The sequence below is a fragment of the Kryptolebias marmoratus genome, linkage group LG4, assembly GCF_001649575.2.
Source record: "Kryptolebias marmoratus isolate JLee-2015 linkage group LG4, ASM164957v2, whole genome shotgun sequence".
NCBI lineage: Eukaryota > Metazoa > Chordata > Actinopteri > Cyprinodontiformes > Rivulidae > Kryptolebias > Kryptolebias marmoratus.
Window position 1 is genome coordinate 20,447,406 of NC_051433.1, and position 27,958 is coordinate 20,475,363.

At 40.4% G+C, this 27,958-nt stretch overlaps 1 protein-coding gene across 3 annotated transcripts; it reads left to right on the plus strand.

The window, feature by feature from the left end:
• Positions 1-27,933, plus strand: LOC108244089 (ataxin-7). 3 transcript variants are annotated; one of them, XM_037975174.1, is made up of 14 exons: positions 1-168; positions 1,850-1,936; positions 5,843-5,907; positions 8,536-8,748; positions 8,959-9,027; positions 13,992-14,096; positions 18,161-18,449; positions 20,020-20,351; positions 20,527-20,609; positions 22,048-22,322; positions 22,481-22,670; positions 22,768-22,889; positions 23,052-24,195; positions 24,902-27,933. In XM_037975174.1, the coding sequence occupies exons 4-14, from the start codon at positions 8,544-8,546 to the stop codon at positions 24,917-24,919; spliced, it is 2,832 nt and encodes a 943-aa protein (XP_037831102.1). In that variant the 5' UTR covers positions 1-168; positions 1,850-1,936; positions 5,843-5,907; positions 8,536-8,543; the 3' UTR covers positions 24,920-27,933. The 3 variants fall into 3 exon arrangements, with proteins under 3 accessions (XP_037831102.1, XP_017285465.1, XP_037831103.1); XM_017429976.3 differs by lacking the exon at positions 5,843-5,907; XM_037975175.1 differs by lacking the exons at positions 1-168; positions 1,850-1,936 and having other exon boundaries at positions 2,005-5,907.
• The last annotated feature ends 25 nt before the right edge of the window (positions 27,934-27,958 follow it).

The following is a 27,958-nucleotide window of genomic DNA, read 5'->3' on the forward strand; positions in this document are numbered from 1 at the left end:
AGAATGCAGTCTGGTAAACAGACATGGAAGCGCCAGGTGAAGACCTCCTTACAGGCTGAATCCTGCATTTGTTTCTCTCTCACCGTCCCGTGTCTCATCCACCCTGTGCGTGTAGTTGCTGTGTCTAGGCCTGGTGTCCCAGTTGGACCTACAGCACTCAGGGCCACGGTAAGAGGGGAGCTGGTGTCGCTCCGCGGCGGCCGTTAATGACTGACTTCTTCTTCTGCTGTGTTGTCAGGCTTCAGCTTCCTCCCTCATGCTAACAGGCTAATCAGCTAGCCTCCACTGTTATGTAGTGAACGTACCAGTCACAGAGCCACACTGAGTGGAGCTTGTTTTTAGAACTCAACTCCTTATAGACGTAATGTATGTATATATATTTTTAAATATTGAACTTATAATTAATGTCGACCACCATGTGTTTTTTTTATCATTTAAAAGCCAATTCTGCCTAAAAAATACACTTAGAGGCAGAAGTTGCAATGGAGCACGTTAGCTAATTGCGTAGGTGTCCGCTTGCTGTCAAGAGTTTTCTGTTGTACCTGACTGTACTGACGGAATATTTTATTTCGGAAAATGTGTCTAATTTTGGAACTTGTGAGATTGACACAGCAAACGCAAATAACAGTGCAATTTAAGCCTTAATCGAGCTAATGTAGGCTTTTTTTAGTACATACTCTATCAAGTCTAATTGTTCAGCTTTATTCTTGTGCAGCTGTAGTTTCAGGGTAGCCAGAATAATTCAAAACAAAGCTGGATTTTTAACTGTAAACTCAATGCATCTGCACTGGAGTATTTGAGGTGTGAAAACTTTGTTTGAGAAAAGAAACTTTGTACAACCTAAACAAAGTTAAAAGGAAACTTCACAAAAATGTATTTCACTTTATGTCAAAATAAGAGCCAGGTGTTGATTTGTCTAATTTTACTAACTACTGAATAAAAATGTCTTTTATCTAGAATTGCATAAATTAGTTCTTTCGCTAGTTTATACAGTTTTTATTCGCCCTATTTTTTATTAAATTTGTACTTTAAAGAAATAATTTTCAAGTTATGCTACTTAAGTTGACCTATTTAATTTGGCTCCTTAGTTTGATTCCTGTACAGTATTAAAGTTGTGATAAAACATATTTTGTAAGTGCTGACACATTCACCTATTATGCTGGAGAATTACTTTAGCACAGTTTATGCTTTTGTGGAATTAACTTTTTCATCCATGAGCAATTTATTTACATTAAGGCTACGATACGATAAACTCAGTTATCATCCTTTAACAGATAGGCCGCCAAACAAATTAGTAACTGCGTTTTATTTAAAGTTACACGTCTGTTTGTTTGAAGAATCTTCAAAACGACAGTACATTGTGTCATTCTGCTTATTGTAGCTAAGACACAACTTTTCCAACCTATTCTCTATTTCTTTGTTGGACATTTCCTGTTCTGGTGTCTCATCAGGTTATTTTTTTTAAGTTATTGTCTAGTTACAGTAATTAAATTTTATTATATAGGCTTGTTATCAGGAACTCGGACTAACCTGTTTATATATAAAACTACATTTTAAACTAGTTTCAAATGTTCTTTCGTTTTAGTGTGTTTGGAATTGTAAATTTTACGGCGTCAAACATAGTCTGTTAGACTGACAATAACTAAGTTTCAATCAAAATAAATAAATAAACATGTCACATTTGTTTTTTTTTATTTATTTGCCCAATTAAAAACCATTACCTTTCTGCCCAAACATAAAGTGTAGTTGGCCCAAGCAACAATGAATGTCCAGCTCTGATTTAATATTGTACTCTTATGTGATTTCTCTGTGTTGGTTTGTGTGTGTGTGTGTGTGTGTGTGTCTGCAGACACCCTCTCCAGTGTGCGTGCTGCCCAAACTGATGAGGATCGGCTGAACGAGTTTAAAATAAGTTCTTGTTTCTTATTTTGCTGAGGTAAGATCTGACAGCTTTTTATTACGCAGTGCATCCAGGTGTTTAAAGGTGTCATTTACCTAAAGATTAAAAAAAAGATGGGATGAAGCATGTTTAATTTTTTTTCTTTTAAACTTCTTAAGCATTAGAAAAAAAGAAAGAAAGAAAAAAAAAACCTTTTGTTGCAGTTTCACAAGCTAAATGCTTTTCCATTCTTGCTTGACATTGGATTACAGCTGCTCAGGTATTTGTGACAACATTGTTATGTATTTTATGAAGGGGCTGCTGTAGCCCGGTGGTTTTGTAATCCTGAGGCCGCAGGTTCGAGCCCAGGTTGCGGCAGGAAGACGTGAAACAATTGCCAGATCTTTCATGTGCGTTCGCTTGCTGTGTCGACCCCTAAAGAAGGGAGCAGCTGAAAGAAGAATTGTTTTATATTCTGTTGCGTAATGTAGCAGAGCTTTTCAGTGAGTATCATGTTTGGACCGCAAACATACCATTTGAGCCCTCAGGCTCTGTCACTTCAGACCTCCTCAGTTGTAATACTAACATAATGTAGTTCGATGTTCGACCGTTCTTTTAAAAACAAAACAGCAACATAATCCTACGTTTGTTCAAACATTGCATATATTAGTTCTTTTACAGTTCAGCTTCCCTGAACATCTCACAGAGCAGCTCACTCCCCTTAAACATCAAATCTGAAATCAGTGGTTTCAATAAACACGTTCTTATTTTGATTCGTAAGACTACAGAAGACTTTTTTACTTTGCAGTAAACCTTAATGAAGATAACTCCTGAAAAGGGTTATGGTGTATTTGAATCTTGTGTCTGCATTTTTAAGTTCACGTAGGAAGTTTAACCTGCATTTATGGACGCAACAATTTGTGTTCAGTGATGTTATGAAGCCTTTGCTTTCTTAAAATGTATTAAATCATTTTGTGATTCATGCACCACCTGTTTAATTTTTCAAGTGGCATAATTAGAAATAATAACATTTCTCTATTTGAAGGTTATTGTTTTTGAAGTCGTTTTCAAAATGTAGAATTTTGTAGTTATTGCATTTTTGGGGGAATATAAATACAATGCAATCCATGTCAGCTGTCTAGCAGAGAATAGCATTTATGCTGTGATAAAATTACTCATCAAGGCTGAGTTTTTGTTATCTCTTTTGTTTGTTTTAGTCTGTAGATTTTTTTTCCTGTACAGTTCAGTTTTAAATAAAAATCACCAGGAGAAGCGTACACGCTTAACAAGATAGTATTGTAGAATTTCTCTTTTTCTTTTTTTTATTTTGTCAACTCAATTTAGAGGCTCTAACCTACCAAAGACATATTTTCTATCTTGAAAATGTCTGTAGAAAGAGTCTGGGTTAGAGTTATTACAGAAGCTGTTTGTAATCTAATCCAAAGAACCTTTTAAAACATGGTTTCTGCTGTAATATGCTCAATAATGAACCTAAAAATGACCTTTTATAACAGAGAAACTATTTAGCACTGACTTGATACATTGTGCACACTGATTTCTTTTCCAAAAAAAGAAAACAAAAGAGGGTTTATTTGAAAGCATTATTCAGATATGGTAGAAATGTCACAAAACGTTTATTTTCTCACTCATATAAAGTCGCTTTTTACTTCACGAAATCTGTTTTAAGATGGATTATGAGTAAACTGTTTGTATTGTACAACATGGAAGCTCATTTATACAGATACTGAATAACACAAATGATCATTTTAAAGTATAAACGTGAAAGCCAAACTAATTACTCTGCATATTACTTGGGTCCAGTCCTGGCACCAAAGATTGCACCCAGTTTGTGAGTTAGATCTGATGTTAAACGTGTGTCTGTGATCGTTTCATCATTTTAACAGTTCCAACACTGATCACTGTGCTGACTTTAATCTAAAACACACAATTCCTCATATTGTGAACAATGCACCTGGCTTTGGGAGTGTTCATATGTTTTCTGTCAGTTGGATACAGTCAATCAATTTGTGGCCAAAGTGTGTGCTTTTAATGCAGTAAATTAGCTCTGAGGAAATGATTAGTTACCTTTCAGCTGATAGACACTAGTACCATTGTTAGGTTGAGATTTTAATTCTGGATATCTACCTTTTTAGTGCTCTCCTGTAGCTTCGAACGAGTTTCTGAGCTGTGCACTTGAAACTAGTAATACAGGAATAAGGTATGTTTTACTTAAGACTGTTGAGGGAATGTGCCAAAAGAGAGCACCCACTCTACTTATGTTACATTTAATAGAATAGTACTCAGAAAAACTGAGTAGATGAGTTTCTTAACGTGTCAAAGTGACTGATGGTTGGTTTTTGAAACTTTCAAAGGGTGGAGGTAAGCACTGCGTCTTTTTATCAGAAATAGGAGGGATTAAACGAGACATTTTTGTCTTTAAGTTAGATTAATACTTACATCTGTATAATAATCGGCTCTCTCTTTACAGAAGATTTCCTCAAACATAACAGTATATGATTGTCATTTTCCTGTACATCGATTTCGGTGGTATGTGTGTAACTGTGGTGGATCAGAAGTATCTCATTTAGAAAGTGAAAATGAAGTTAACCAGATTTTTTTCCCCTCTCTCTCCTAGAGACTTGGTCAAAGGGATCTTTTGTTTGTATGTTTTGCTCCGTCTAATGAGCTCTGAGTTGACTTTATTGAGAATAAAACCGGAGTTAGCTTCATTTTTTATTAAATTCTTTTACAGAGAATTTAAAAGAAGTTTCAAGTCAGTCGTGAATCCATTCAAGTGTTATAGTTTCCCCTTTTGTAATACAGTATGGTGCAGCTTTTACTCATTTTTGTGGTTTTTTTTTTTATTGACGGTAGCTCCCTATTTCAAATACAATTTAATACCTAACAGAAGTGAGCTGAGCAGATACCGAACAGTTATGTGAAACCAACGCTAACCTCTGAAAGGAAAACCCTCACGTGTGGGTGAAACATTAATGTCTGTCTTGCAGCCTGTAGAAATGTCATTTGCAAATCCGTGCACACGGTTTGCAAATCTGTGGACGTGAAATACGAAACACAAGTCACGGACAGTCCATTTGTGCACGCAAACGGCATATCCATCTGCATGAATTATAAATCTAAGAGCACATTTTAGAGACAAAGAGTTCAGATTTCCTTTCTTTATCTTCACTGATTTGAGGTGAGTGCCGTTGTGCCCTGATGCAAGGCTCACTGTGAGAAAACACACATCTGTACTTGGAGCTGCTGTACTTTAGTACATCTGTTATTGTTTACACAAGATTTGTGTCCTTTCTGTGCCACTACTACGTCAAACATCATTGCAGTGATTAAAAAAAAAAAAAGCTGGTCATGCCTGTGTTCAGGAAATACAGTAAGTACCACAAATGCAAAAAGTTATCCATCATTTAAGTCCTAATGTTTCCTGTAGAATGAAGTCATTAGCATTGTAAGCATGGAAATGCAAATCAAAAAGTTCGGTTGCCTTTGGGAAAAATTATTCACCAGTTAAGACACTAAAATCATGTCAGAGTGTTTGAGTCTTTCAGAAGATTGAGTCTGAAGTCATTATTTGTTATGAATGAAAAATCTGTTTTGGAGATTCATATATAGGCTGCTGTAGTTTTTCTAAGAGACAATATTGCTAAACTGAGCAATTTGGTAGCAAAACTACGTTCTTATAGTGATAAAGTGATGAAGACTCCCAATGCTAAGATCGGGTTGCTTGCAGTCCAGACATGTTTACCAATAAAAAACATCTTCTATGGAAATTTAAAAAGTTGATTTATTTTTTTTTTTGGCTTTTACAACTGCTGTAATTTGTCTTCTCAGTTCAATTTGAAATATTTCAAAATTTGTTGGGCTGCACTGGTACTGTTTTATGTCAATATTTCGCATAATATATCTTCTAATCTGTGCATTTGGTTTGTAATTACGTCTTCACAGATTCTCGGCACTTTTGGAAACTGGGTTGTAATATTTTTTTTGACAGCACAGCTCTGACCCCCTTGGTAAGTTTGCGTATCCATCAGCATATCTCATGTTCCTTTTGGTTTGCAAAGAGAGCATTTAGTATCCTGCAAAATGTGACAACTGTACTTTACAGTGCTGTCTGTGCATTATGTAAGAAGGTGCTTTTACCTAAACTGATTTACTAGTGAACATACAACAATAAGCATGTTGGGGGCGATGTGAGACATGTCTAAGTGGAAGACCATCACTGTACATTTGAGCCACAGCCGCCTCTTACTAAACTATCCACTTCTTTACATGCTTTTTCCATTTAGGGTCACTGGGAGCTGGTGCCTGTCTCCAGCGGTCACCGGGCGACACCCTGGACAGGTCGCTAGTCCACCACAGGGACACGGAGACAAAACTAGACAGACAACCATTCACACTCTCACCTAGTGACGATTTAAAGTTACCAATTAACCGAACATGCATGTTTTTGAGTCTGTGGGAGGAAAACTCCCGCGTGCACAGAGGCGAACGTGTAAACTCCACCCAGAAAGGCCCCAGTCAGGTTGTGAACCTGCAGCTTTCCTGCTGTGAGGCGACAGCTCTAACCACTGCTCCACCGTGCCTCCACTATTTGTAAATCTTGTTGTAAAATTTTTATCCTGTGCATTCTAATAAGGTTTATACTTTGAGTTTTATTTTTCAATAGTGAAAAAAAAAACAAGAAATATTTTTTTTCATAAACAATTGACTTCAATGTTGCAGCTACAGTATGTCATTGCTGTACACACACAGAAGTTGTATAGCCGAAGTTTTCTCTTTATTTGTATTCTGAGAAAATCACAAAAAAAGAAAGTATTCATTTTACACTTGCCATCATTTACAACAAAAAGGAAGCATAAAAGGAAATTAAATAATTTTTTAATCTATTTTTACTCACATTACAAGTCCAACTTTCAGGCTAACACATACGGTTTATTAATGCTTGGAGCAAAAAACAGTAACTGCTCAAAAGATATATTTTTTAAATTTATTTCTGATCCCATGTTTGAAAAATACATTAACTTGTTAGGCACACATTTCCACAAATCTGCAAGTGGATGTGTAACCGACGTGGTGATTTTTTTTCACAACCTACACTTAAATCTACTTACCACATTCTTACTGCACTCTCCAACATTACAATAATAATAATCATTCTGTGGGCTACTTTGCACTTTTACCACTGTACTTTTGCAGTTTTGATCACTACTCACTGCCTCTTTGCACTCAGTTTGGCAGCTGCCATAATGTTGATGATTTATTATACTGTAGTATTATTATTATTACCTTTTGTTTAATAATTGCCAAATCCATAACCCTGTCCTCTAACCCCTAATCTTAGCTTTGACTTCCAAACCACACTTAACCTCTGACCCCTAGTTTTAACCCTAGACAAGGACACAGAAATACAGGGCTGTACAACGGTAAGTACACAAGTACAAAATGACACCCATGGGTACGAGGTGGCAAAAGTAGAAAATAACCAGAACACTACTACTAGTAAAAAAAAAAAGTACTACTGATAATAATAAATAAATTGCATTATTTGTGATAATGCAGTGAATATCAGGTGGTGAATAATCTATAACTGACGTTAAAGCTAAAAGCAGAACACTAGCTCAAAGCTAAAAAACCAAAACACTAGCTAAAAGATAAAAGAAGCAAATTAATAGCTAAAAGACAAAAGCAGCAAAATGCTAACTAAAGGTTGCAAAACAATGCTAAGAGCCAAAAGTGTTAAAAGGCTAGCTAAAAACTAAAAAGCAGAACGTTAGCTAAAAGTAGCAAAAGGCTAGCTAGACGCTAGAAATAGCAACATGCTGGCTAAAAGTAGAAAAGCACTAGCTAGAAGCTAAAAGCATCAGAGCAGTAGTCAAAAGTAGAAGATCATATTTAGCAAAATGCTAGCTAAAAGCTAAATGTATCAAAAAACCATGCTGAAAGTAGCATAAAGCAAGCATGAAGGAAACTGAGGAAGTAAATGTCAGAGAACAAGATTTTAATGCATTTCTATGGGGAAAATGTTTATCAACAAAGTTAAATATTTTCAAAATTATAAAAGTTATAAGAACAAAGCAATAGCACCCATCTCTTAAATGTGCCCAGTGTTTTGAAATATGGATGGGTAAAAAGCTTTAAGTATGCAGGAGTAGTTAGATTGGAAAAAAATAAATAAAAAAAGGAAACAAATAGTGTGAATGCTGATTTAACATGCCCACCACAATGTTACTGTTTACACTTAATGTGACTAGAGTTACATTGATAATGAGCCTATATGGCATTATTAGCCTTGTCTTTATGGCACAGCCACAGTCAGCTTTATATACATTGAGAGAACCATAGCCCGTATATGAAGGCATGTATGAGTCAAGTGTGACAAATAAGTGATAACGCTAACTAGTTTGTCACCTAGAGACCTTGGACTGCCAGTAGTGTTAGCTACAAGCGGCTTGCTTTGCATATCAAATGGATACACCGTGTTTATTTTTTATTTTTTTTTATTTTTTAATAGGGCGTGTGCGAAGAGATAAAATAATGTCACGGGTCTTTAAGAGCCATTCGGTGAAAAAAAAAAAAAAAAAAAAGTTCTCCTATCCCGAGCCGAGCAGAGCTTGACTCTCTCTGTTGTTACCTTGTAGCGGAAAGAATGTCGGAAAGGGCCGAGGATGACGTCAGGGGGGAGCAGCGCCGAGCGGCCAGGCAGCAGCTGAAGCAGCAGCAGATCCAGCGGGGAGAAGGCTCCACAGCAATGGCGACTGTTGCGGAGCGGAGATCGTTGCCTAGTCCTGAAATAATGCCGGGACAGCCTTGGAGCAGCTGGGTCGACGCCGCCAAACTCCACGTACACGACGGTGAGTTCCCCAGCGTCCCGAATGTGTGCGAGAAAGCGAGGGAGAGGGCCACAGTTGCTAGTCCTTTCCCTTTTTTCTTTTTTTTTTTTTTTTGCCGATTGCATGCAGTTTTTGGTTGGGTATGAAGAAACGCTACTGGTAGCAACAGCACGGTCAGGCAAGCAAGTGCAACTATTTATCTGTCCCTGTGTCGGATCGCCTCGTTTTCAGGTGCTGAATCGGAGGAAAGTTTCAAAGACTTGGGGAAAAATCGAGAAGCCATGCGTTTGTGCAGAGAAGGTGAGTGTTTTTCTTTCGCTCTAGGGCCAAAGGTGTATTTTGGTTCTGAGGGTTTGCTCACACACAGACACCGACTCAAAACACTTTATATATGCGTCGGCCGGTGAGAATGTACCGTAGATCATGCGCATAAACAACTCACCGAGCAACCGGCTGTTTTAGGCAAAACGAAATGTCTATTTGTGTTGTATTTCACAATTACATCTGTCCACAAGAACAATAAGTAGGACTCAGCAGTTGAGTTCAGGCCCAGACACGAGCATCGTTTATTGTTTTTGGTTATTTTAATGAATTTAGTGGTTTAACATCTACATTTCTGCCATTTTATATGCAAAAATATACGTTTCACTTGCCTTTCCTCAATTAAACGCATACCTGAGGCTTGTTACAAGGCAAATTAAAGCTCTATAACGCAATAGAAACATAAAAGTCTATTGTTTGTCATAGGCATTAATATATATATGGTTACAGTAAAGACTTTTCAGACTTGTGGCTGAATAACCACAAACAATGAGGGAAAAAAAGTAGTTTTTGTTACAAACACTTCCCAAGTATATAATGCCTAATATATTCAGAGTTTTGAATTCATCAAAGGGGTAAACATGTAAATCAGATTATTCTAAAAGATGCTGGAAGCAATGTTTATGTTCCTGCTAATAGCTATGATCTTGGTTTATTCCTTATTTAATTTTTAAAATTGAAATGTTTTAGGGTTTAGCTCACAGTTAGTATGTCTAAGACATTCTGTGGCATTAGGGGTAAAATCCAAAATGTGAGAAGCAGAGTAAGCGTGAGAGTGATGTTATTGAGCAGTTTGTTTTGCGACTGTTAGCTACTTTCTCCTGTTTACTTGCCTGTGTGTAGAATAAGCATCAATGTATAGCAAGCTCGCTGTAACAAAACGGGCATATTATTTCACTTAGAATCAACATTTATGCTTAATTTTTTAGGCTCACAAACGTATTAGACCTAAAATTTGATGAGGAAAAAGTGGGTACAGAGAAAATTACGACTAACCCAAGTGATGATAATATGGTGGTCCAAACTTCCAATTTGATGTGTTGCTTCTTTTACGAAAATGTGTTGTTTGCCCTAAAACAGCTGTCTGATTCAGCTGCAAAGATGTGCCGCTCTTTAAGCCGCTTCTGGCTGTTCATAATTCACCAATCTAGGCTGCTAAGTCCCGCAACAGTGTAAGCTTTTGTAAATAAAGTCCGCATCACAGGACCAAGGGTGGCATTGAGTTTAGCTCAGTGGCGTGGATGTGAAAGGCTGAGCATTAAATGCGTCGAACATCTTCCAGTCGTCTCTGCAGATAAACGCGCAGACGGTCTGTCATCACTACATCACACCATCGAGTCGCTACATTGGCTTACACTTTTGTGTATCGATCGTTACAGCTCTGTCACTACCTTGCTTGGCAACTCGGAGGCTGACTCAGAAGTGACTCGGCCCTTTCAAAAAAATCACATAAGACGGCAAGAAAGCATCTCAAACCCAGCTTGAAGTGTTTTGGTGATCGAGAATATTGACGACTATACTGTAACAGCAATAAATTCCTCAGAGGCATGATCGTAACGGCGGTATCTCACTGGGCTGCGACTAGCATTCATGAAGGAGTCTCCAGAATGTCTTGCACCTTCTGCCAGGTTCTTAACTTCCTGGTGTGAGTCGCAGAGGCACGCAGCACCATTTTGCAAGCTGTGTGCACAAAAATAGGCCCTGATTTTCAAAAACTGGCTGCTCAAAATTCAACTACACGGCTTGTTGGTCGCTTGGTCGCAGACGCTCAGAATTTAGTGAGACTGCAACAGAAAATGTACATAATTTTTTCGCAATTTTGAGTCCCCAACTGGTCTCCCAACAGGCGCAGCGGAGTGAGATACCACCTGAACAGCACTGGGTTAGCTTCGACTCCCCATGCCGCTTTGGGCCTTTCATGAATCACACAAAGCAGCAAGGAGACATGTCAAACCTGGCTTAGAACCTTTGGGAAAAAGACTATTTAATGGCTGTAACACAACAACAGGAAGTGAATGTGGCGACTTTCTTAAAAGTGGTTACCTGAAAAGTTCTGGCATTTTACAAACTTGAGCAACACATCCAAAGCTACTGTAAATAACTTCACTGACAGGAGTTTCTCTTGTTCAAAGACACACAAACGAGGAGAGTCACATTGTGACTTTAGTCTAATGGAATCGTCTGTGCTGCAACTAGGACGGCAAGATTAAGGGGCATCCTGTGGTTTGAGATCTGTTTAAAGAATCTTTTACTCTGTTCCAAAATATACATGCACTAGTTAAGAAAAGTCAGCTACTAAAATCATCACCTGAAACGAACTACTAAACTATCATTTTGGTGTGCTTAAATACCACCAAATTTGTCAGATTTCTTGCTTCAAACACATTTTTACCCATCTTGTCAAATCATGTTTGTTCTAGCACTAGATATGAAGCGTTTATCTGTCTGATATTTCTATCAAGTTGGGGGGGAAACGCTATTAGAAAAGATAACGTCCTTTTTTTGGTTACAGGAGTGTTGTTCCCAAGTTATGTCACTATTATGTGTGCAGCCTTTTCACAAACTGTTGAAAAGGGTTAGTTACGGACTGAGACCATTACAATCTTAGGCCAGTTTCTGAAAGCTCCAAAAGCAGCACGTCAAAGCGGACGTTACAACGCAGCATTTAAGCAGAGAAGATTCACACAACACTGCGTCCTAGATTTTATTTTTATCAAGTTGAAATGTTGTTTGACACCGTGCGAGGCTTAATGTCGAGGAGAGAATTTTCAGAGGGGCGCTGACGCGCAGATCGGTCATTTCAAAATTCAGCGTTCCTAGATCACTTGACATGCAGCTAGCTTGCAGCGTGTCTTTATCATGTAGCAGCGTCTGTCGGTGACTGTTGTTTGTGTCATGGGCCTGATGAACACATGCTGCTCATGCCAGAAGTTTGTGTTTCGTAGAAACTCTGTGTGTGTGTGTGTGTGTTGTGTATGCATGTAGTAGGGGCACCACAAGTGGATGACTACACCTCTCCACGATGACTCACGACCAGATTCCTCCTGTGGCGTAGCTGCCATTCTGCCACACACGCGCGCTCAGATAATTAACGCAGCACACATGTTGTAAAAATAAGTGCCAATTGATAATTTATGAATCCACCAGTCTGTTCTGCATTTTTATAAATTTGAGAGTGGCTGTGTCACAGTTTGTGAAGCGGGGAAACGAAGCGCCACTGTCAGCCACGGGTCAGACTGAGCCAGCATGTGTGCTGCTCAGAGGCAGTTAGAGCTGCTACGATCCCACCTAGATCATCCATCACTGCCATGGATGAGGATGCTGAAATTAACTAGACTCTCATTGTTTTCCCCCTCCGTCTAATGCTCACAGCCTCTCCCCGTGTCTCGCTCCCTCTGTGTGTCGCCTCGGCCTCGGCCTGCTTCTCTGCTCTTTGTTCGGTTTCGTTGTCTCCCGTTTGTGCTCGTTTTCAAGCTCGGCTGCGTTGTTTAGCCTCTTCTTTCTTCTTCTCCGTGACTTCCTTTTCTCCGGCCTCTTCACCTTCTTCTTGCAATAGAAAATAAAATTGACGTCCAAAATTGATTTTGACGGTGTGGCATTAGTTTATCCATATTTGACAATGTGGTCCGGCAGCTTGTTTGTAGAACAAGTCTAATCACACAGCATCAGTAAGCCGTGAATGGGTTTGCTTGTTTTTGACTTTATTATTTCAAAACGGAAAAGTGGTCGGTCTGTTAGCCTTCCTCACTTTCTGACTGGTTCTTAAATAGATTTTAAGAAAGGTTTTAACAAACAAAGCACAATAATCAAATTGCTCGTGAAGAACTAAAAAAATCTTTGCCTTTGTTCAAAAAAAGTCAAGGTTTTTCCAGTGGCCGACACCAAATGCTGCAAAATGAGGCTTTTTACTTCACTGCTGTTGAAGGAAACACTTGGCAAAGATGCTTCAGCCAATTGAAATATAAAGTAGCATCAGCTCTGTCAATTCTTCCTCACAGAGCAGCCGCTGACCTCTCCAAGAGGGAACCCAGCAGGTTGATCCTTTTATATGGTCTTTGCTTAATGGCCCTCATCGCTTTCAGACTTGGCCAGTGATGTTTGGAGAACCCTTGACAGGAGAGGAGCTCCACTCCTCTCCTCTCGTATCCTCTCTTCTGCTCATCTCGCCACCAAGCCCCAGGCAATCTCTTAATTAGCCTCCTTAATTAGGTGGTTTCTGATTCTCAGGATAAATTTTCAACACAGTCTGCCGAGGAACACCACTTTCTCTGTTTTGCCTCCGACTTGCTTATGAAGCATGAGGTGTGGTTAATGGATGGAGATGCCTGCGCTGTAGACATCTTGTTCATGTGCCTTGTCATTAATGTGCCTCTCTTACTTAGTTACACTTTAAAAGTGCGAAGCATGAGCTGATTTTTGGGTAGTGTTTCAAATTTGGTATAACTAAGACACTGAGTTGACAGCTGGTAACCTTTTGTTGGTATTTAGCAGTTTTTCTGTATTTCCTGCCACTGTTCTCCTTGTAAACAGGGACCTGTAGCTGATCTGTGTTTGCAGATCACAACCAACTACATGCAAACCTCCCACATGTAGACTTTGCCTGTTAGGTCATCCTCATTGAGTTCCTAATTTTTAAAATATGTCAAAGAAAACAATGTGTGTGATTTTTCAACAAGCCTATAAAAATTGCTTCTAGCAGTTTTCTTCTGGTTTGCTGTTCTTAATGTATTCATGTAAATAACAAAAAAACATCCATTAAGTTGAAACGCACCTATTTTGTATAATCACAGTGTTGTTACATCAAATGATGGTTGTTTCAAATTAGATTTAAAGTGGTGGTTTATTCACAGTTGGCGGAGTCTAACTGGGCCAAAGCAGGTCCATTTTATTTTCTGCTCCTTAAGTCGTGTCCCCTCTCAGCTTGACTCCTCCATTGTTTACAGACATGCCCATATTTGGTCAGTGTCCCGCACAGGACGAATTCTACCTGGTGATGTGCAGCCACTGTGGTCATGTCGTCAAGCCACAAGCCTTCCAAGCACACTACGGTAAGTTTCACTCATGATCGCTGCCTGATGAGTTTTGTTTTCTTGTAATTGTTTCTAATCAGTACGGGAAGAGGCTAAAATGACAATTACAGCCTATCAGATCGCAAAGAAACAACCGCAGCTGTTAAAGACTGGCTCAAAGTTGTTCAAAACAGCAGGTGTTCAGCATATTAGTGGTGACGCTAGCAGTTCTTCTGTTAAAGGGGTTTATGCTCATTTTGAAATTGTGTTTTTGATTTTAAAACCAAGAGTTGAAGCATAGCAGAGGATGTTCTGACAAGGATTCGTTGTCATATAGTCATTTAATACACTTCACATGGAACATGTTGTAAATGCTGAAAGTATATTTAAGATCTAAGAGGTGTTTTCTAAAAAGGATTTGCTGCTGCTGTCTGAAGCAGATACTAGCACACAGTTTAAAATAAAATAATAATAATAAGTTGTAGCTCTGGGTCAGTTATTATTGTTATGGATAACTCAGTAGAGAGAAATTGATGTGGATTGTAATATGGGGCTCATATGACCGTAATACTTAATTGTTTTCATTTTTACAACCACCATGCCACTTCAGTGCTTGCTTGTGGTTATATTTTTATGTACTGGTATTCCTTTTATCTTCCTTTGCACCCCAGTTGCTTTTTTTTCTGCAGACATGACTGCCCGATTGATCAGGTTTTTTTCTATTTGACAATTCTGGCTTCTAACAAATATGAAATGAAAATAGCATTCCTCGAAGGACTGTATATTTTACGTTTTGCCTTGCATGCCAAACAAGGATCTTGGGGGGCGACTCTCAGCTACTGCCACACAAAATCTGAGCTCAATATCTGCATCCAGGGATTACTTTCTAAGCATTTTATTAAAATCCGTCTAGTGGTTCATGGTTTTTTTTGGCCTGTGTTGGTAGATTATGGCTGGGATGTGCACAAATGTGTTTCAGTGCATGAATTCCCACCTCTTGATACTTAAGTTGCATCTGCGACTTACCATGCCAGGCAAAATGAAAAAACCTGTGAATATACTGATTGCATAACTGTTGATCTCGTTAAACCCAACAGTGTTCACACCAAGTTCACAAATCCCACAGCCGATTGGACAAATAAGATGTCGTTTCAGCCCTGAACTCAGTTCTGTGGAAAAAGACGTTTAGACTCCTGCACCGTCCTTTTGATTAGCTACATTTACTTAATGCTGACTGTGTAGTGTTTCAGTCTTTGTAGGTGTAACGAGATGCTTCTTACAGCCCCCCCCTAAATGTGACAGCAGTTACACTTGTCAAGGTCAGCCACAAGAGGGGGATGTAACTGTAGCTGTGCGTTGCTGCAGGAGGAATTGTCTTTGCGACCGTGTCAATAAAACTCCACTGGTCTCTCCTCCCACATCGGTAAACAGCATCGCTTGTTTAGAATCGAGATTATTACTTATGTGCTGGAGCATCTAGATGAGTTTTCAGACCTGCCAGGGGCGTTTTAATTGAGATGTGGAGATGAGCACCAGAGGGCTATACCCTGCCAGTAAAGAAAAATGGTACTGACAACAACACAGCAGGTGATGACAGCTTGATCATGGTGATGTTGTTACACTGGCTCAAAATTGGATTCATAGAGAGGAGGAATCCCATAATGAGCGGTGGTGGTTTTACAGTAATGCCAGTGTTTTTATCATCATTTGTTTCAGCTGTACCGTGATGATTCATGATTTGATCATATTGACTGTAACGCGTTATCAGATATGTGCCATTCCAATTTTATTATCTTGATAACATTTTGTATTGTATAAACTGAATATTTAGCAGCACCAATTTTGAGTTTCTCATTCTGGCAGTGTAAAAACCCCAAAATTTTCCATCTGCAGTAAAAAGAAAAGCTGAAAAACAATTTCCTTACATTTGAGAAGCTGAATCTAAAGCTTGCTATACATTTATCTATATATTTATACACATGCTTTAAATTGTTAGTGGTTTCAGCTGAATTTTCAGTTTTAATAATTGTTCCGGCTGCAAACCAGAGTGATAAATCAAAGCGCAACTGTGCGGCCTTGCTACCATACATGGCCATAAAGATTAGCTGGTCTCTCGCTGTGATTTACTCCATGTTTTTCTCTCTGATGTCATTACGGGAAGACCCCATGCGGCTTTAACAACAGGGGCAGAAGCACTGATCTCGGTACTATCGAGATCGTCTCACTAAGATGTTAGCTTGCCTTTTCGAGCCCATCTGTCTTCCGTTAGGTGTTTGTGCTTCTCGGCTGAGGCTGATCCCAGCAGGGGTGACACTCACCACAGAATCTTTTCAAGCTTATGTTCGGTTTCATGCATTAATTTACTGTATGAACTTGCCGAACCGAGACTTTTCTCCCTACAGTTCCAGTCAAGCAGCCATACAGAAACATGGTTTAGGTTACCTTGAATTCATAAAATAGGTCCACCTTATTATTATTTTATTATAAACAAGCTTATTGTTTTGTAAAGGTTGTTGCAGCAACACGAGACAATGCTTTGGTTTGAGCGTTGGGCTCATGTGTAATTTTCTAACTACCAGTCTAACTGTTTGATGGTGTGAAAAGAGATGGGAAAGCTACTTTTTTTTGTTTTGTTTTTTTGTCTCGCCCGTCCCTCCCACTCCTTACAAATGTCCCAACTTCTGTTGTAGTTCTCTAACAGCAGCTGTTCGCTTTCGTTTTTTAACTTTTAGTGTTTTGTGAGCCGAGAAGTGAGTCACGCCAGGGGATTTAGATACAAGTTGGGCCTGCTGTTGGCTGGAACCGGGGCAGGACAAGGCACAACGGGTGGGAGAAGATGGCAGTGGAAACAAAAAAAGGCACCGCAGTGGGCAGGAAAGTATCTTAGAGTGTGGGGCAAACGGTTGTATAGAGAGAAGGTGCTTGGATGACGAAAGGGTATATTTTTTGAGGCCAAGACTCCTAAGAGAAATCAGGAGTGTCGTTTTTGACTCAACTGTTACTGTCAACAACAAGCATGTTATTGATGACCTGACGGGAAAGCTTTGGCTAACAGCACCATTCATAGCTACACTATCGAATCATTCCTAAAAACATTTTCTCGTCATTATATGGTCGCTGGTTGTTTCTTCTTCCTGATGGTGTGTCTTCTTTCAGTCTCATTTAATCAAATTTATTTTTTTCATCTCTTCATCCCTCGATGGTTTCATTATGAATGAAAAGATTGACAACACAGGGGTCACGTTCGTTGCTCGGTGACCTTTTTTCCTCCTGAACTCGTTACCGTACACCTCTGTCTCTTTATCTCCGTGTGCGTTATCACAGCGGCATGGGCGTGTCTGTCTGCATGAACACGGGAGCCTTTATGTGTTTGTCGCGAAGCTGCCGACGATTGGGAGATTAAACGCGAGTGGCTTTTCAGTCTAAAAGAAAATGCCATCGTAGTTGTTGTCTTACTGCGTTTGTTGTTGCAGGTAATTACTTCAAGACTGGCAATTCTACCAGTGTAGATGCTGATTTACTTTTTGTTTTTAAACACAGGGTCTTTGGTTTTTTACTTCTAAAACAAAACGTACAAAAAAACTTATTTTAAGTCAGTGTTTCTGTGGTTGCCTCTTAGAATTTAGTAATTACTGTTATGATGTGCACTCCATGTCTGTGTCTGTTCATTTTGGAAATCCCTTTATCTGAACACGTTGAGGTTTAATGCAGGCATACTGTGATGTGCATGTTTTCCTTTCTTCTATTTTTGTCTCGTCTTCAATAACAAGGTATCGTCGTAACCTTTTCTTCTGCTGTGCAGACTGATAAAAGGCTGCACAGCAGCTGCTGTAAGACGCTCAGGCAGGAAATAAAGCTTTCGACCTGTTGGCTGCTTCTATTTCTGGCTGCACAGGCATGAATCACTAATGCTGCTTCTTTTTGTTGTTGAGGTAACCTGTTCAGTACTGTCAGGAAAAGATATAAATTTCCCAGTTTGTCTTCTTCTTCTCTTTTGATCTATTGCAACATAATCGCATATAGTCCAGCCTGTTAACAATATTTGATTCTGTCAGCTCCCGTGTTGTAACGCCAGCCTGGCCTGTTTTATGCTGTCACCACAGAGAGAAGACACAGTTCGACCAGCAAGCCTGTCTCCACGTTGCCCTTCTCTGTGTCGAGCAGAAACCGAAGTGCCGGCAGTGGGCTTGGGTCCGGACTCGGCTCGGGGACCGTGGCTGGAGTGACGAGTGGAGGCATCCTTAACCGACCGTCCACTGCCGGCTCCAGCTTATCGTCTTCGTCATCGACCTCCTCCAATCCAAAATTCCCCAAATCAGCCAAAGACAAGCTGCAAGGCATTCAGCGAAGACCACCCCTCGCTCCTTTCAGGGGGGCCCAGCCAGACAAAACGTAAGTTTCATTCTTAAATCTCTGCAACATTAGATGTCGCTAAGCCTGTGTTTTATGATGATATGTAACGAATTAGAGTTCAAGGCTGCAAGCTACATTTGTGACCAGTTTTGGATGGACAGTAAGTAGATTTTACATCTAGGCACATCAGTTCAAATGTTTTTTTTTATTATATATCTTGTGAAAGGCCAGGAGGAAGCAGAACAGTTGATGAAAGCAATCATCATAACTCCAGGTGAACACAGGTTGTCTCCTCACATGATGACTCACATGCGCTTTATTTGACCTTTGAACTTTTAATTCAATTTGCAAAAAATCATTCATAGCCTCCCTTTCCATTATAGTCAGGAAATTTTGATAAAGACGTGATGTGGGATCAGGAGGAGTTCTCAGTTTGAAACGGGCAAAGAGCTAAATCTCCTTCAAAGACACATTTAATGTAAATAATGCAAAAACAAAAATACCAGGCATTGTTTTGGTATTGTTCCTGCCCAATCTCTGCAGGTCAAACTGCAGTATTTTCCGCACTATAAGGCGCATTAAGCGAAACAAAAGAGCCCCCTGTCTTTTCGGAGAATACTGCACCGACGTAAGCGTCAAGTATAAACGCCGCGTACACGGAGCCCTGCGCGACTATAACTGAGCCTTAATGCTGCAGGTGATGCGACTTTGTAGCTTACCAGAGTCGTATTAAAACATTATGACTTCTTACATATATAAGGCACTCCGGATTATAAGGCGCACTGACATTTTTTGAGAAAATTGAAGGCTTTTAAGTCCAGAAAATATGGTAGTTTACTAACTGGGCTGCAGACTTTAAAGGGAAAATGCTTGTAAAGTCCAGCGCGCGTGTGATGTACCAACTACAGGGGAACGGACTCGCTCAACATGCATCAACCAGCAACGCTTAAAAAGCAGGAATCAGTCATTTCAGAGCATCCTGTCCTACTTTATAGAAGATTATTATTCACTACATTCACGTGTAACATTTATTTTCATTTGAGGTAAAAACAAAAAAAACAACAACAACAAAAGTCCAGATACATTCAGAAAAACTGAACTTGTGTTTTGTTACAAACAAATGATTTGATATTAAGGAATTACTTATTTAAAGCACTCTTTCACATTGTTGTACCATTTAAATTAATACAAGTTTGGAAAAGATTCTGTTTATTGCTGAATCGTTTTGTCAGCATTGCAGTGAAGTTGTTTTAAGATGACTAATCTGATGCCGGTGTTCTGGTGCGGTGGTAATAATTAAAAAAGTTCGGAGCTCTGACCGGCTAAACAATCTGGCCTGAATTTTGCATTTACCTGTTGTTGTTTTAGATTTAATGCATTTATCAATTCCAATCATCAGGTCTCTTTGTTACAACCTGAAACTGTGTTTAGAAGAAAAGTCTTCTGCCTGTATGTTTGTGTGATAAATGATCAGGTTGCTGTTTTGTCTGATCAGCCCTCTCCATGCGTCCACATCTGTCTCATACCATGTGCTTCTCACTGGATCAGTGTTTCTAACTCTCAGCTTGCTCCTTGCTGCCGTCTTCATCTCTGTAACCTTCTCTTCCAGCCTCACCCCTGCTGTTAAGGTGGAGAAGATGCATCTGAAGGTGGACTCGTCAGCTAAGCTGGTGCAGACTCCATCTGCCCCCGCCACCACCTCATCCTCCTCCTCCACATCCTCTAACACCACTGTGAGCTTCAACACTGCCACCATCGCAACCTCCTCATCGTCATCATCATCATCAGTCCTTAAACCAGGCCTTAACTGTCCCTCCATACCAAAGCCTCCATTACTGGCCTCAGGTCAGATTCCTGATGGCAAGAGCCTCCTCACGGACAAGAAGCAGGACAGCAGCAGCAGTGCCAGTAGCAGACGCCATTGTAACAAGAAAGTGTCAGGTCAGACAAACCGGTTTCTCTTTCTGTTGACAGCACTTTTGTTGTGTCAGATGATTTTTTTTGTATGTTTTTATCTACTATTTATTAAATGAGCTTTTAAGAAACTGACCCAAAAGATGATACATTTTCTAAATAAGACGTGTTCTTCATCCTCTCTCCTTCCCTGTGCCTGCAGAACGTGAGTTCAACCCAGACATTCACTGTGGCGTTATGGATGCTGCAGCTCGGAAACCCTGCACAAGATCCCTAACATGCAAGGTAACCCCTCTGCTTTGCACCTGAGCCGTGTTAGCTACACGTTAGGGATGAAACGGCACTTTTACCATTTTAAATTTAAAATGCAGATAAAATCATATTTTATTACTGCAGTATTAAAGAAGCTTTTTGATCACCCAACAAACGCAGCATCTCAGACACAAGCAGAAGGCAATAAAAGTACATCTGGGACTTTTTAGCCTCTGAGTGGCAGCAAGTCTGAAACGTAGTTCTATTTTTTTGTTTTTACACTGAGCTGCAGAAAGAAGGCTTTTGCCCTGAATGTATAACATGCAGAAAGAGAGTTAGACTGTCAGCTTATTGCTACGTTACAGCTGATGCCAAAAAAAAAAGGTTAAAATTTAACCTGATGTGCTCTTTGGAATTATTTATTTTGTATGCTCAGCTTGTTGCTAACAACACATGTGCAGGAACATGAGTCCTGTGTAGAAGGGTGAGGAGTGTGTATTCATTTGGCAGAACCACCAAAACAACAACAACAGACTGCTCTGTGCTTGTCCTGAGCTAGAAGTTCACTGATATGAGTTTTTCTCTGACTGATGCTGATCTTTAGAAATCAGGGCAGCTGATTACAAATACACATCATCATTTTTTTTTGTTATTTTTGACCAGTATGTATTATTAAATTTAACAAAATATGACTGTAATTGCTTAACTTAAATAAATGAATGTTTAACAACCCTTATACAGACTTGTACAGTTAAAAATATATATGGAAAAGCATTCTTGCTTAAAAACCTAAACTGTGGGCTAAACCGAGCTGGTTGTAGCAGCTGCTGCTGCATCTCATTTTCCTACTTATATGCGCAGACGTGGCCCGTTTCCTTTTTTTAAAAACTGGCCAATATCGAACTGATTAATCTGTTTATCTCTAAACCGGTCAGACATTTTGTCTTTAGTTTCCTGAAAGCATCAATTGCAGCAGAGGAGCTCAGACGCTGCCTTTTAAAGCTCTTCACAATAAGAATCCCAAACATGCACTGGGCCACAAATAATGCATTTAGGTACTTTTGACAGCCAAGAAATTATGCAGCTCCTACAATGCAGAAGATTGATGGTTGGTGAGGAAGTGGATATGTGACTGAGTGAAATACTTGTCCTTCTTAATATTATTAAAAAGGGGAAGAATTCGATAATCCTGCAATTAATAATACTATAATATCAACTTATAGAAGAAAACTCAGTAATGCAACTTGCTCAACAACTTTAATAATATTAATAAGTGTAATTATCCTTTAATATCTGTGGAGCAATATGATAAACAAGTTTTATAAAAAATCAGAAGAATATTCGTAGCCTTTTTTCCCAGGGGCGTTTTTGTTTTGTGCTGCTCAGTAACACAGATCACATTACTACTGAATCTTTTATGTACAGATTTCTTGATCAAACGTTAACTCGTCACTTTTCGGCGCTCCCACAGACACATTCCTTAAGCCATCGGAGGGCAGTGCCAGGACGAAGGAAGCGCTTTGACATTTTGCTGGCAGAACACAAGAACCGAGCTAGAGACCGAGATCGAGATCTCAACCAATCCCATTCCCAGCAAAATGCCCCTCTCAGGGACCCACACCCCTCCCCCCAGCTCGCCCCTGGCCACGATGCCCACCAGGTGGCTCATGGCAACGGACCAGCCCCAGATACCACGAAGCCTTTGCCGCTTGGAAAGCCCAAATTTCACAGTCCTGGTCTTCCTCGGTTAGTACCGTGCCACATTTCTCTGCTCAGACATTTCCTTTTGCTCTGCTTGGGTGTCGTTACGCCATCCTGACTAACCTTTTTTTTTTTAAATTTATTTTAATTTCTGCGAAACAGTTAACATGCTTCAGTTATCCCCCAAACTTTATGTCCATCAGAGTAAACAGCAGTCACGCAGGAGGTTCCTCTGGAGATCCTGCAGTTGTCCACGAGTCGCTGCACCATGCCCAGGCTACCCACGATGGTTTTTCCAGACCCTCCAGCGATGAGGGAGAGAATGAGGAGCGTGAAGATAATGCAGAAAAACTGGACTGTCTCTATTCAGGTTATCACCCACGACCGGCAGCTGTACGTGTCTTAAGTTGTGCACAACTTTTTAACAGCTATGACAGGTGTGAAGTTTTTTTTTTTTTTTTTCTGATTCAAGCGTTTCTTCTCTTCCCAGTACTGTACCTTTGGAAGTCGACTATTCGGGAGAGGCTTTTACTCCTTTGACAGGCGATGGGACAGAGTGCGATGTGCCCTTACCACGATGATGGAAAAGCATGTCAACTCCCAGATGTGGAAGTATGTCTGTCCATTTCCTCCTGTTTACACTGATTAAACAGCAAGAAAATGAATTATAAGAAGCTCTTTATAGGTCTTATATGATGAAAAGAACAAAAGGCAGCACTGTTTTGTTTGTTTGAGGGACTGCTTTTTAAAAATCTTCTTTTTATCTGTTTGTAGGAAAATTCCCTTGGCCTTGGAGAACTCCTTTTCTGTTGCACCTACCCATAGGACAAGCACAAATTCCCATGGTAGCACTCCCTCTTCAGGCTTCCTGGGCCCCCCTGCCACCTTGCCCCAAACTCCTTATGAGGGCAAGTCAGCACTCTCCTATGGGACCACCTTAAATGCTCACAGCTCCCTACAGGGTGGGGCTGAGCACCCGGCCTATGGTACCACGCAGGCCCGACAAGTGTCTTCGTCGCCGCAGATGCCTTCAGCCCACTTGTCCTCATCTTCTTCTTCTTCTTCAGCTCCTTCCCTTGCCTCAGGCCGGACGCTTAAGTCCCGTTCCTCCAGCAGCAGCAGCACCACCAAGTCCTCCTCATCCTTCAGGCCCAAGGAGACGTCCTCCGGCTCCTCCACCCCCATCATCCCCAACTCTGCCAGTGGAGGAAGCACTGGAGCAAACAGTAGCACCACTAGCTTTAGCTCGGGTAAAAAGAGGAAGAACAGCTCTATCCTTTCTTCATCTCATGCCTCCTCTGAATCCTCCTCTTCTAATGCCAATTTCTCCTCCTCTTCCTCGTTCAAGAAGAACTGTGCAAATGTTGGCAGCTCAGGGAGCACGTACCACCACAGCTCATTAGGACTGTCATCTTCATTATCCTTCTCTCACAGTGGAGTTCATAGCGTGGGGCTTAACTGTGGCCCCAATGTGCGGACCAACTCGCTCAGTCTCAAGGCCGAGCCTTCTGGAAGTTCAGCGGGCGGCTCCTCGGGGCCACCGGCTCGAGGCCCCCCCTCGGGCAGCCCCGCAGAGTCCATAAAGCGTATGAGTGTGGTGATGAACAGCAGTGACTCAACTCTTTCTCTGGGGCCTTTTGTTCACCACCAGTCCTCATCCGACCACCACGCCAGCTTTAGCCACCACTCCTCAGACGGACGCCTGGAGGGCAAGAAGCGCAAAAGCTCCTCCGCTTCCAGCGGCATCAACAACGTCGGCGGGGGCGGAGGGCTCGGAGGAGCAGCAGGGGGAGCAGGTGGAACTGGACCAGGTAGACCCAAAGTGGCCAAGTCGCCTGCCATCAACAACATTCATGGGAAGCATGGGAGGAGCCTTCCAGGCGCGCCAGGTCTACCTAACAACTCCCATTTACATCAGGTTGAGTGTTTTTGGTTTCTAAAGCTAGTACTTGTTTCATTAACGCTAAGGTTTGCTTAACTTGACGTTTTCTAAATGTGCCTTTCTCTGCGTTTATCTGCTTGACTACTGATGGAGGGATTAAATGCAAATCTGCATCTTGAAATCGAAGCAGTTCAACCAGCAACATACAGTATTCACTTTTGCTTTTCTTTTGTTTAATTGTCTCAAATTGTCAGATTTTTCCAAAGCATCTCATCTTCAGAAAGTTGTTGTGAAAACTAAACAGACATGCACCCAAAACCTTTTCCTACATAAATGTAGTTTGCCAAAACAAATGTTATTCTTCACATCTTGAGGATTGTTTGGACAGATACAGATGTGCCATACATTTTATTTAAAATTAGGTTTAGTTTTATGGGGACTTAAAAATATTATAGTCATGTTAGTAACTCTAGTTTAATGTTTTTAACTCTAAATATTTAAACCACAAGTTTTCCTACAAACACAAATATTTATACATTTTTGTCTGTTAAGTCTTTTGAATTTTACACCAAGTTTACATGTAGGAAGCCATAAAATGAATCTTTGCATCCTTAAATGTTCAATAACAGTTTTACAGCTGTTGTCTTCAGGCTAGTTACTAGTTATCATTTGTTTTTGTTTTTGTTTTTTTTTTTCATTAATAATTTGAACAGATTTTTTCTTGTTTTTCTTTCCTTTGCAGCCAAAAGCTCGTCCCTGACAGCAACTTCCCGCTTCTGCGTTTGAACTGGGCAGGCGGACAGAGAAAAGTCCGGAGCAGACTGCAAGCTGTTCTGGACTGCATGAGGCCTTCTGAAATTAAATACACATTACTCTCAGCTTCCCACAATCCTCAGGGTGGAGATGATCTGGACTGCCCAGTGAAGTAAATGTGGTCCTTACTATTTCTCCCAAAGCCATGTGTCTGTGTGTGTGTGTGTGTGTTATGTGCGCTTGTGTGTAGAGGCACAGAATGGAGTCGCGGGCGGGGTGAAACGAGCAAGCCAATAAAGCCCCACTCGTCCCCGTTTTCTAAGAGGTCTTCCCATCTGGTTGGAGGTGAAAGAAACTGTTTCTACAGCGGCGGGTCCCGTCGTCCCGCGCTTCAGGTTTAAGGGCTGACACGAGCCGTCAAGATGCAGAACAACTCGGGAGACAACAAGCCGGTCTCTTCTGCGTATGAGTGTGCAATTGTGTGTGTTCAGGTGTTGTTTTTCTTTTTTGTTTTTGTCCTTTTCCTCACGTCGGATTCTGCTGGAGTTTCTAATTTAACGCCACCCACCCCCCCATCACCTGATCTCAGACGCCTTGCGAGGAGAGCAGGACGAGGAGCGAAACTGAGAATTGCAAACACCTTGAACAACACAATCACCTTATCTCGCTCCTTGTTAAGTCTGACTCCGATCACATCCCGTAACCTCGGGTTCCACACAGTCGCCCGAGACAAGCCCATTGGGATAATCTGGTTCGAGTATCCAGAATAATTATGCAAGTGTTACCTTTTTCTGATTTCTTATGATCTTTTTACACTGTATTACAAAGGCTCTTTGTAGTTGAAGATGGTTGTGCTTTTAAAATGTGAAAAGGACACCTGATGTGCCCATCCGATTGAATCTTTTTTTGTTGTTGTTTTTGTCAGAGAGATGGCCTGGTCCTGTTGGTCCCTGAATCCTTTCATCGTGCAAAAACGATAGCCACAAGTAGGACCCCCCCCCCCCAACTGTGAACAGCACTAAATACTTTCTCCTTAGGCACTGCTTAGCTGCTCACAAAGCAAGCCACATCTTTGCCAACTACTTCTTTTTTATGGAAACGGAGAGAGTTTTTCCTCTGCTTCATGAGGAAAATCTTTGCAAGCTGTATCATTTTAGCCACAATTGAACTACTTTACACCGCGTGTGGGCCGATGTGAATTGTAATGTTTTATCTTTTACCCCCCACCCCCCCTCCTTAAATACAAAATCAGGTATGGTACGTCTTAACTGGAACAAACTTGCACGTCGCTTGTCTTCTGTGGGATCTGATTGTCCTTCCTGCGTGTAACCACTACCACAAATCGTTGGATGTCGCGGCGCGGCGCCGTCATAGGAGTGCTGTTGGGAGGTTTTGTGTCGCGGTAGCCAGGATCTGTATTCCTTTTTATCGGAGCGAAGTCTTAAACACGGCCGTCTTTTTAGGATGTTCCGGGTGAGCTTTATGGCGCGGGATTCATGGCGATGGCTTCACGGGATATGTGAAGTCGTCGCTTTTTTTTTTTTCTCGACAAAACTTGTTGATTTACGGAACCCCCTACTGATGTCAAACAGCGTTGGAAAAGTAGAGGAAACTGTTTTTTTTTTTAATTATTTTATTTAAGGGAAGAATCTTTAATTCACCTTTTGTTCGTGTAGCCTACGTATCAGACAAGTATTGAAGTTCTCCCTGTTTGAGGATACATATTTTGTTAACAAATTGTACATAGTAAAGTATGTATTTTTGCACAGGCCTTTTTCATACACGCCGAAATCTTTTGGTACAATTTTGAAGATTATTTATTTACTAAAAAAATAAAAATGAAAAAAAAGGGGTAAGAAACTTCAAAGAACGCGACTATTTGAAGTGGTTCACTGCCAAGTTTATACAATGCAATACATGTAGGAGCCGAAGCATCTCATGAATCGTGTACTCAGATCCTTTAAGGTGGACGGGGAGAAGTGTTGCCACTGTAGCATGTGTCTGTATGAGAGAGGAAACCTTTATTCGCTCAACAAGGTCTGAATCACATGTGCTTTTAACAAGATAATTTTACGTTGCCTATGAATCAACGTGCATAATAGCGACTCGTGACCCAGTTAGTCTGTAATTTCGTTACGGCCTGAAGCTGTGCCCATTCGAACAGTTCCTATGGACTTTTGAGTCATCGCTGTGTAGACCTTAAACACATTTCATAATTAAAACACTTTTTTTTTCTTCCCCTCTCCCTCCTCTAAAGGTTGAAGGGAATCAGCAATCATTGCAAGGATTGCAACTTGGAACAGTGCGCCTGCTCGCATCATCGTTGCCAAACCAGTAATTTGAATCACAGCTTTTAAAGAATGAGTTCAGCAGCTTTTAAACGAAATATCAAATTAAGGAAGTGCCTGAATTTGTCTCACCCTGACTGTTTTGAGGACAGTGTTCTTTGGGTTGTTTTTACCTTTTTACTTGAATGTTTCAAAGTATTTAGGCGTTTTGGTTCTAATATCTGCCTGTGAACCCTAAATGTAGGTAAAACCTGAGCTCGTCATCTATTCAGTATGAAACAATTATTTTTTAATTTTATTTTTTAAAGTTTTCCTTCAGACAAGATGTAGGTTCTGTGGTTTAAACCCTCTGATTTACTGAAATTTGTAAAGTTTTTTGTTTGCTCTCAACATTCAACTGAGATCAACCGTTTCCTGTTCACAAAAACATTGTTAGGATGTTTTTATTCCACCGTAGACTTAGAATGTGAATGCGAAGGAGAATACAACTAATGTTTGGGAAGGAAAACAAACAAATCCACCATTCATAATATGTAAAAGCGTGTATAGATTTCTTTTTTTTTCCTGTATACATTATCAGAATCATTTTCAGCTGGACTTATGTATTGGCTGCTATGTAATTCATGAACAAAACATAGGTTAGAATTAATATTTAAAGAAAAGATTGTATAGTATATTTGTTTTGTAACAAGTTTGTGTAAATAAAATAATTTATACTGCTATTTATATGAAACCCTGCCTCTGCCTCTTTCATGAAA

What these genes read in the sequence shown, in the direction of transcription:
- LOC108244089 (XM_037975174.1), top strand. Translation starts at nt 8,544, where the DNA reads ATGTCGGAAAGGGCCGAGGATGACGTCAGGGGGGAGCAGCGCCGAGCG. An exon ending in GGGGCCCAGCCAGACAAAAC is followed by an intron (nt 18,450 to 20,019) that starts GTAAGTTTCATT and finishes CTTCTCTTCCAG; the next exon opens with CCTCACCCCTGCTGTTAAGG. An exon ending in GTCAACTCCCAGATGTGGAA is followed by an intron (nt 22,890 to 23,051) that starts GTATGTCTGTCC and finishes ATCTGTTTGTAG; the next exon opens with GAAAATTCCCTTGGCCTTGG.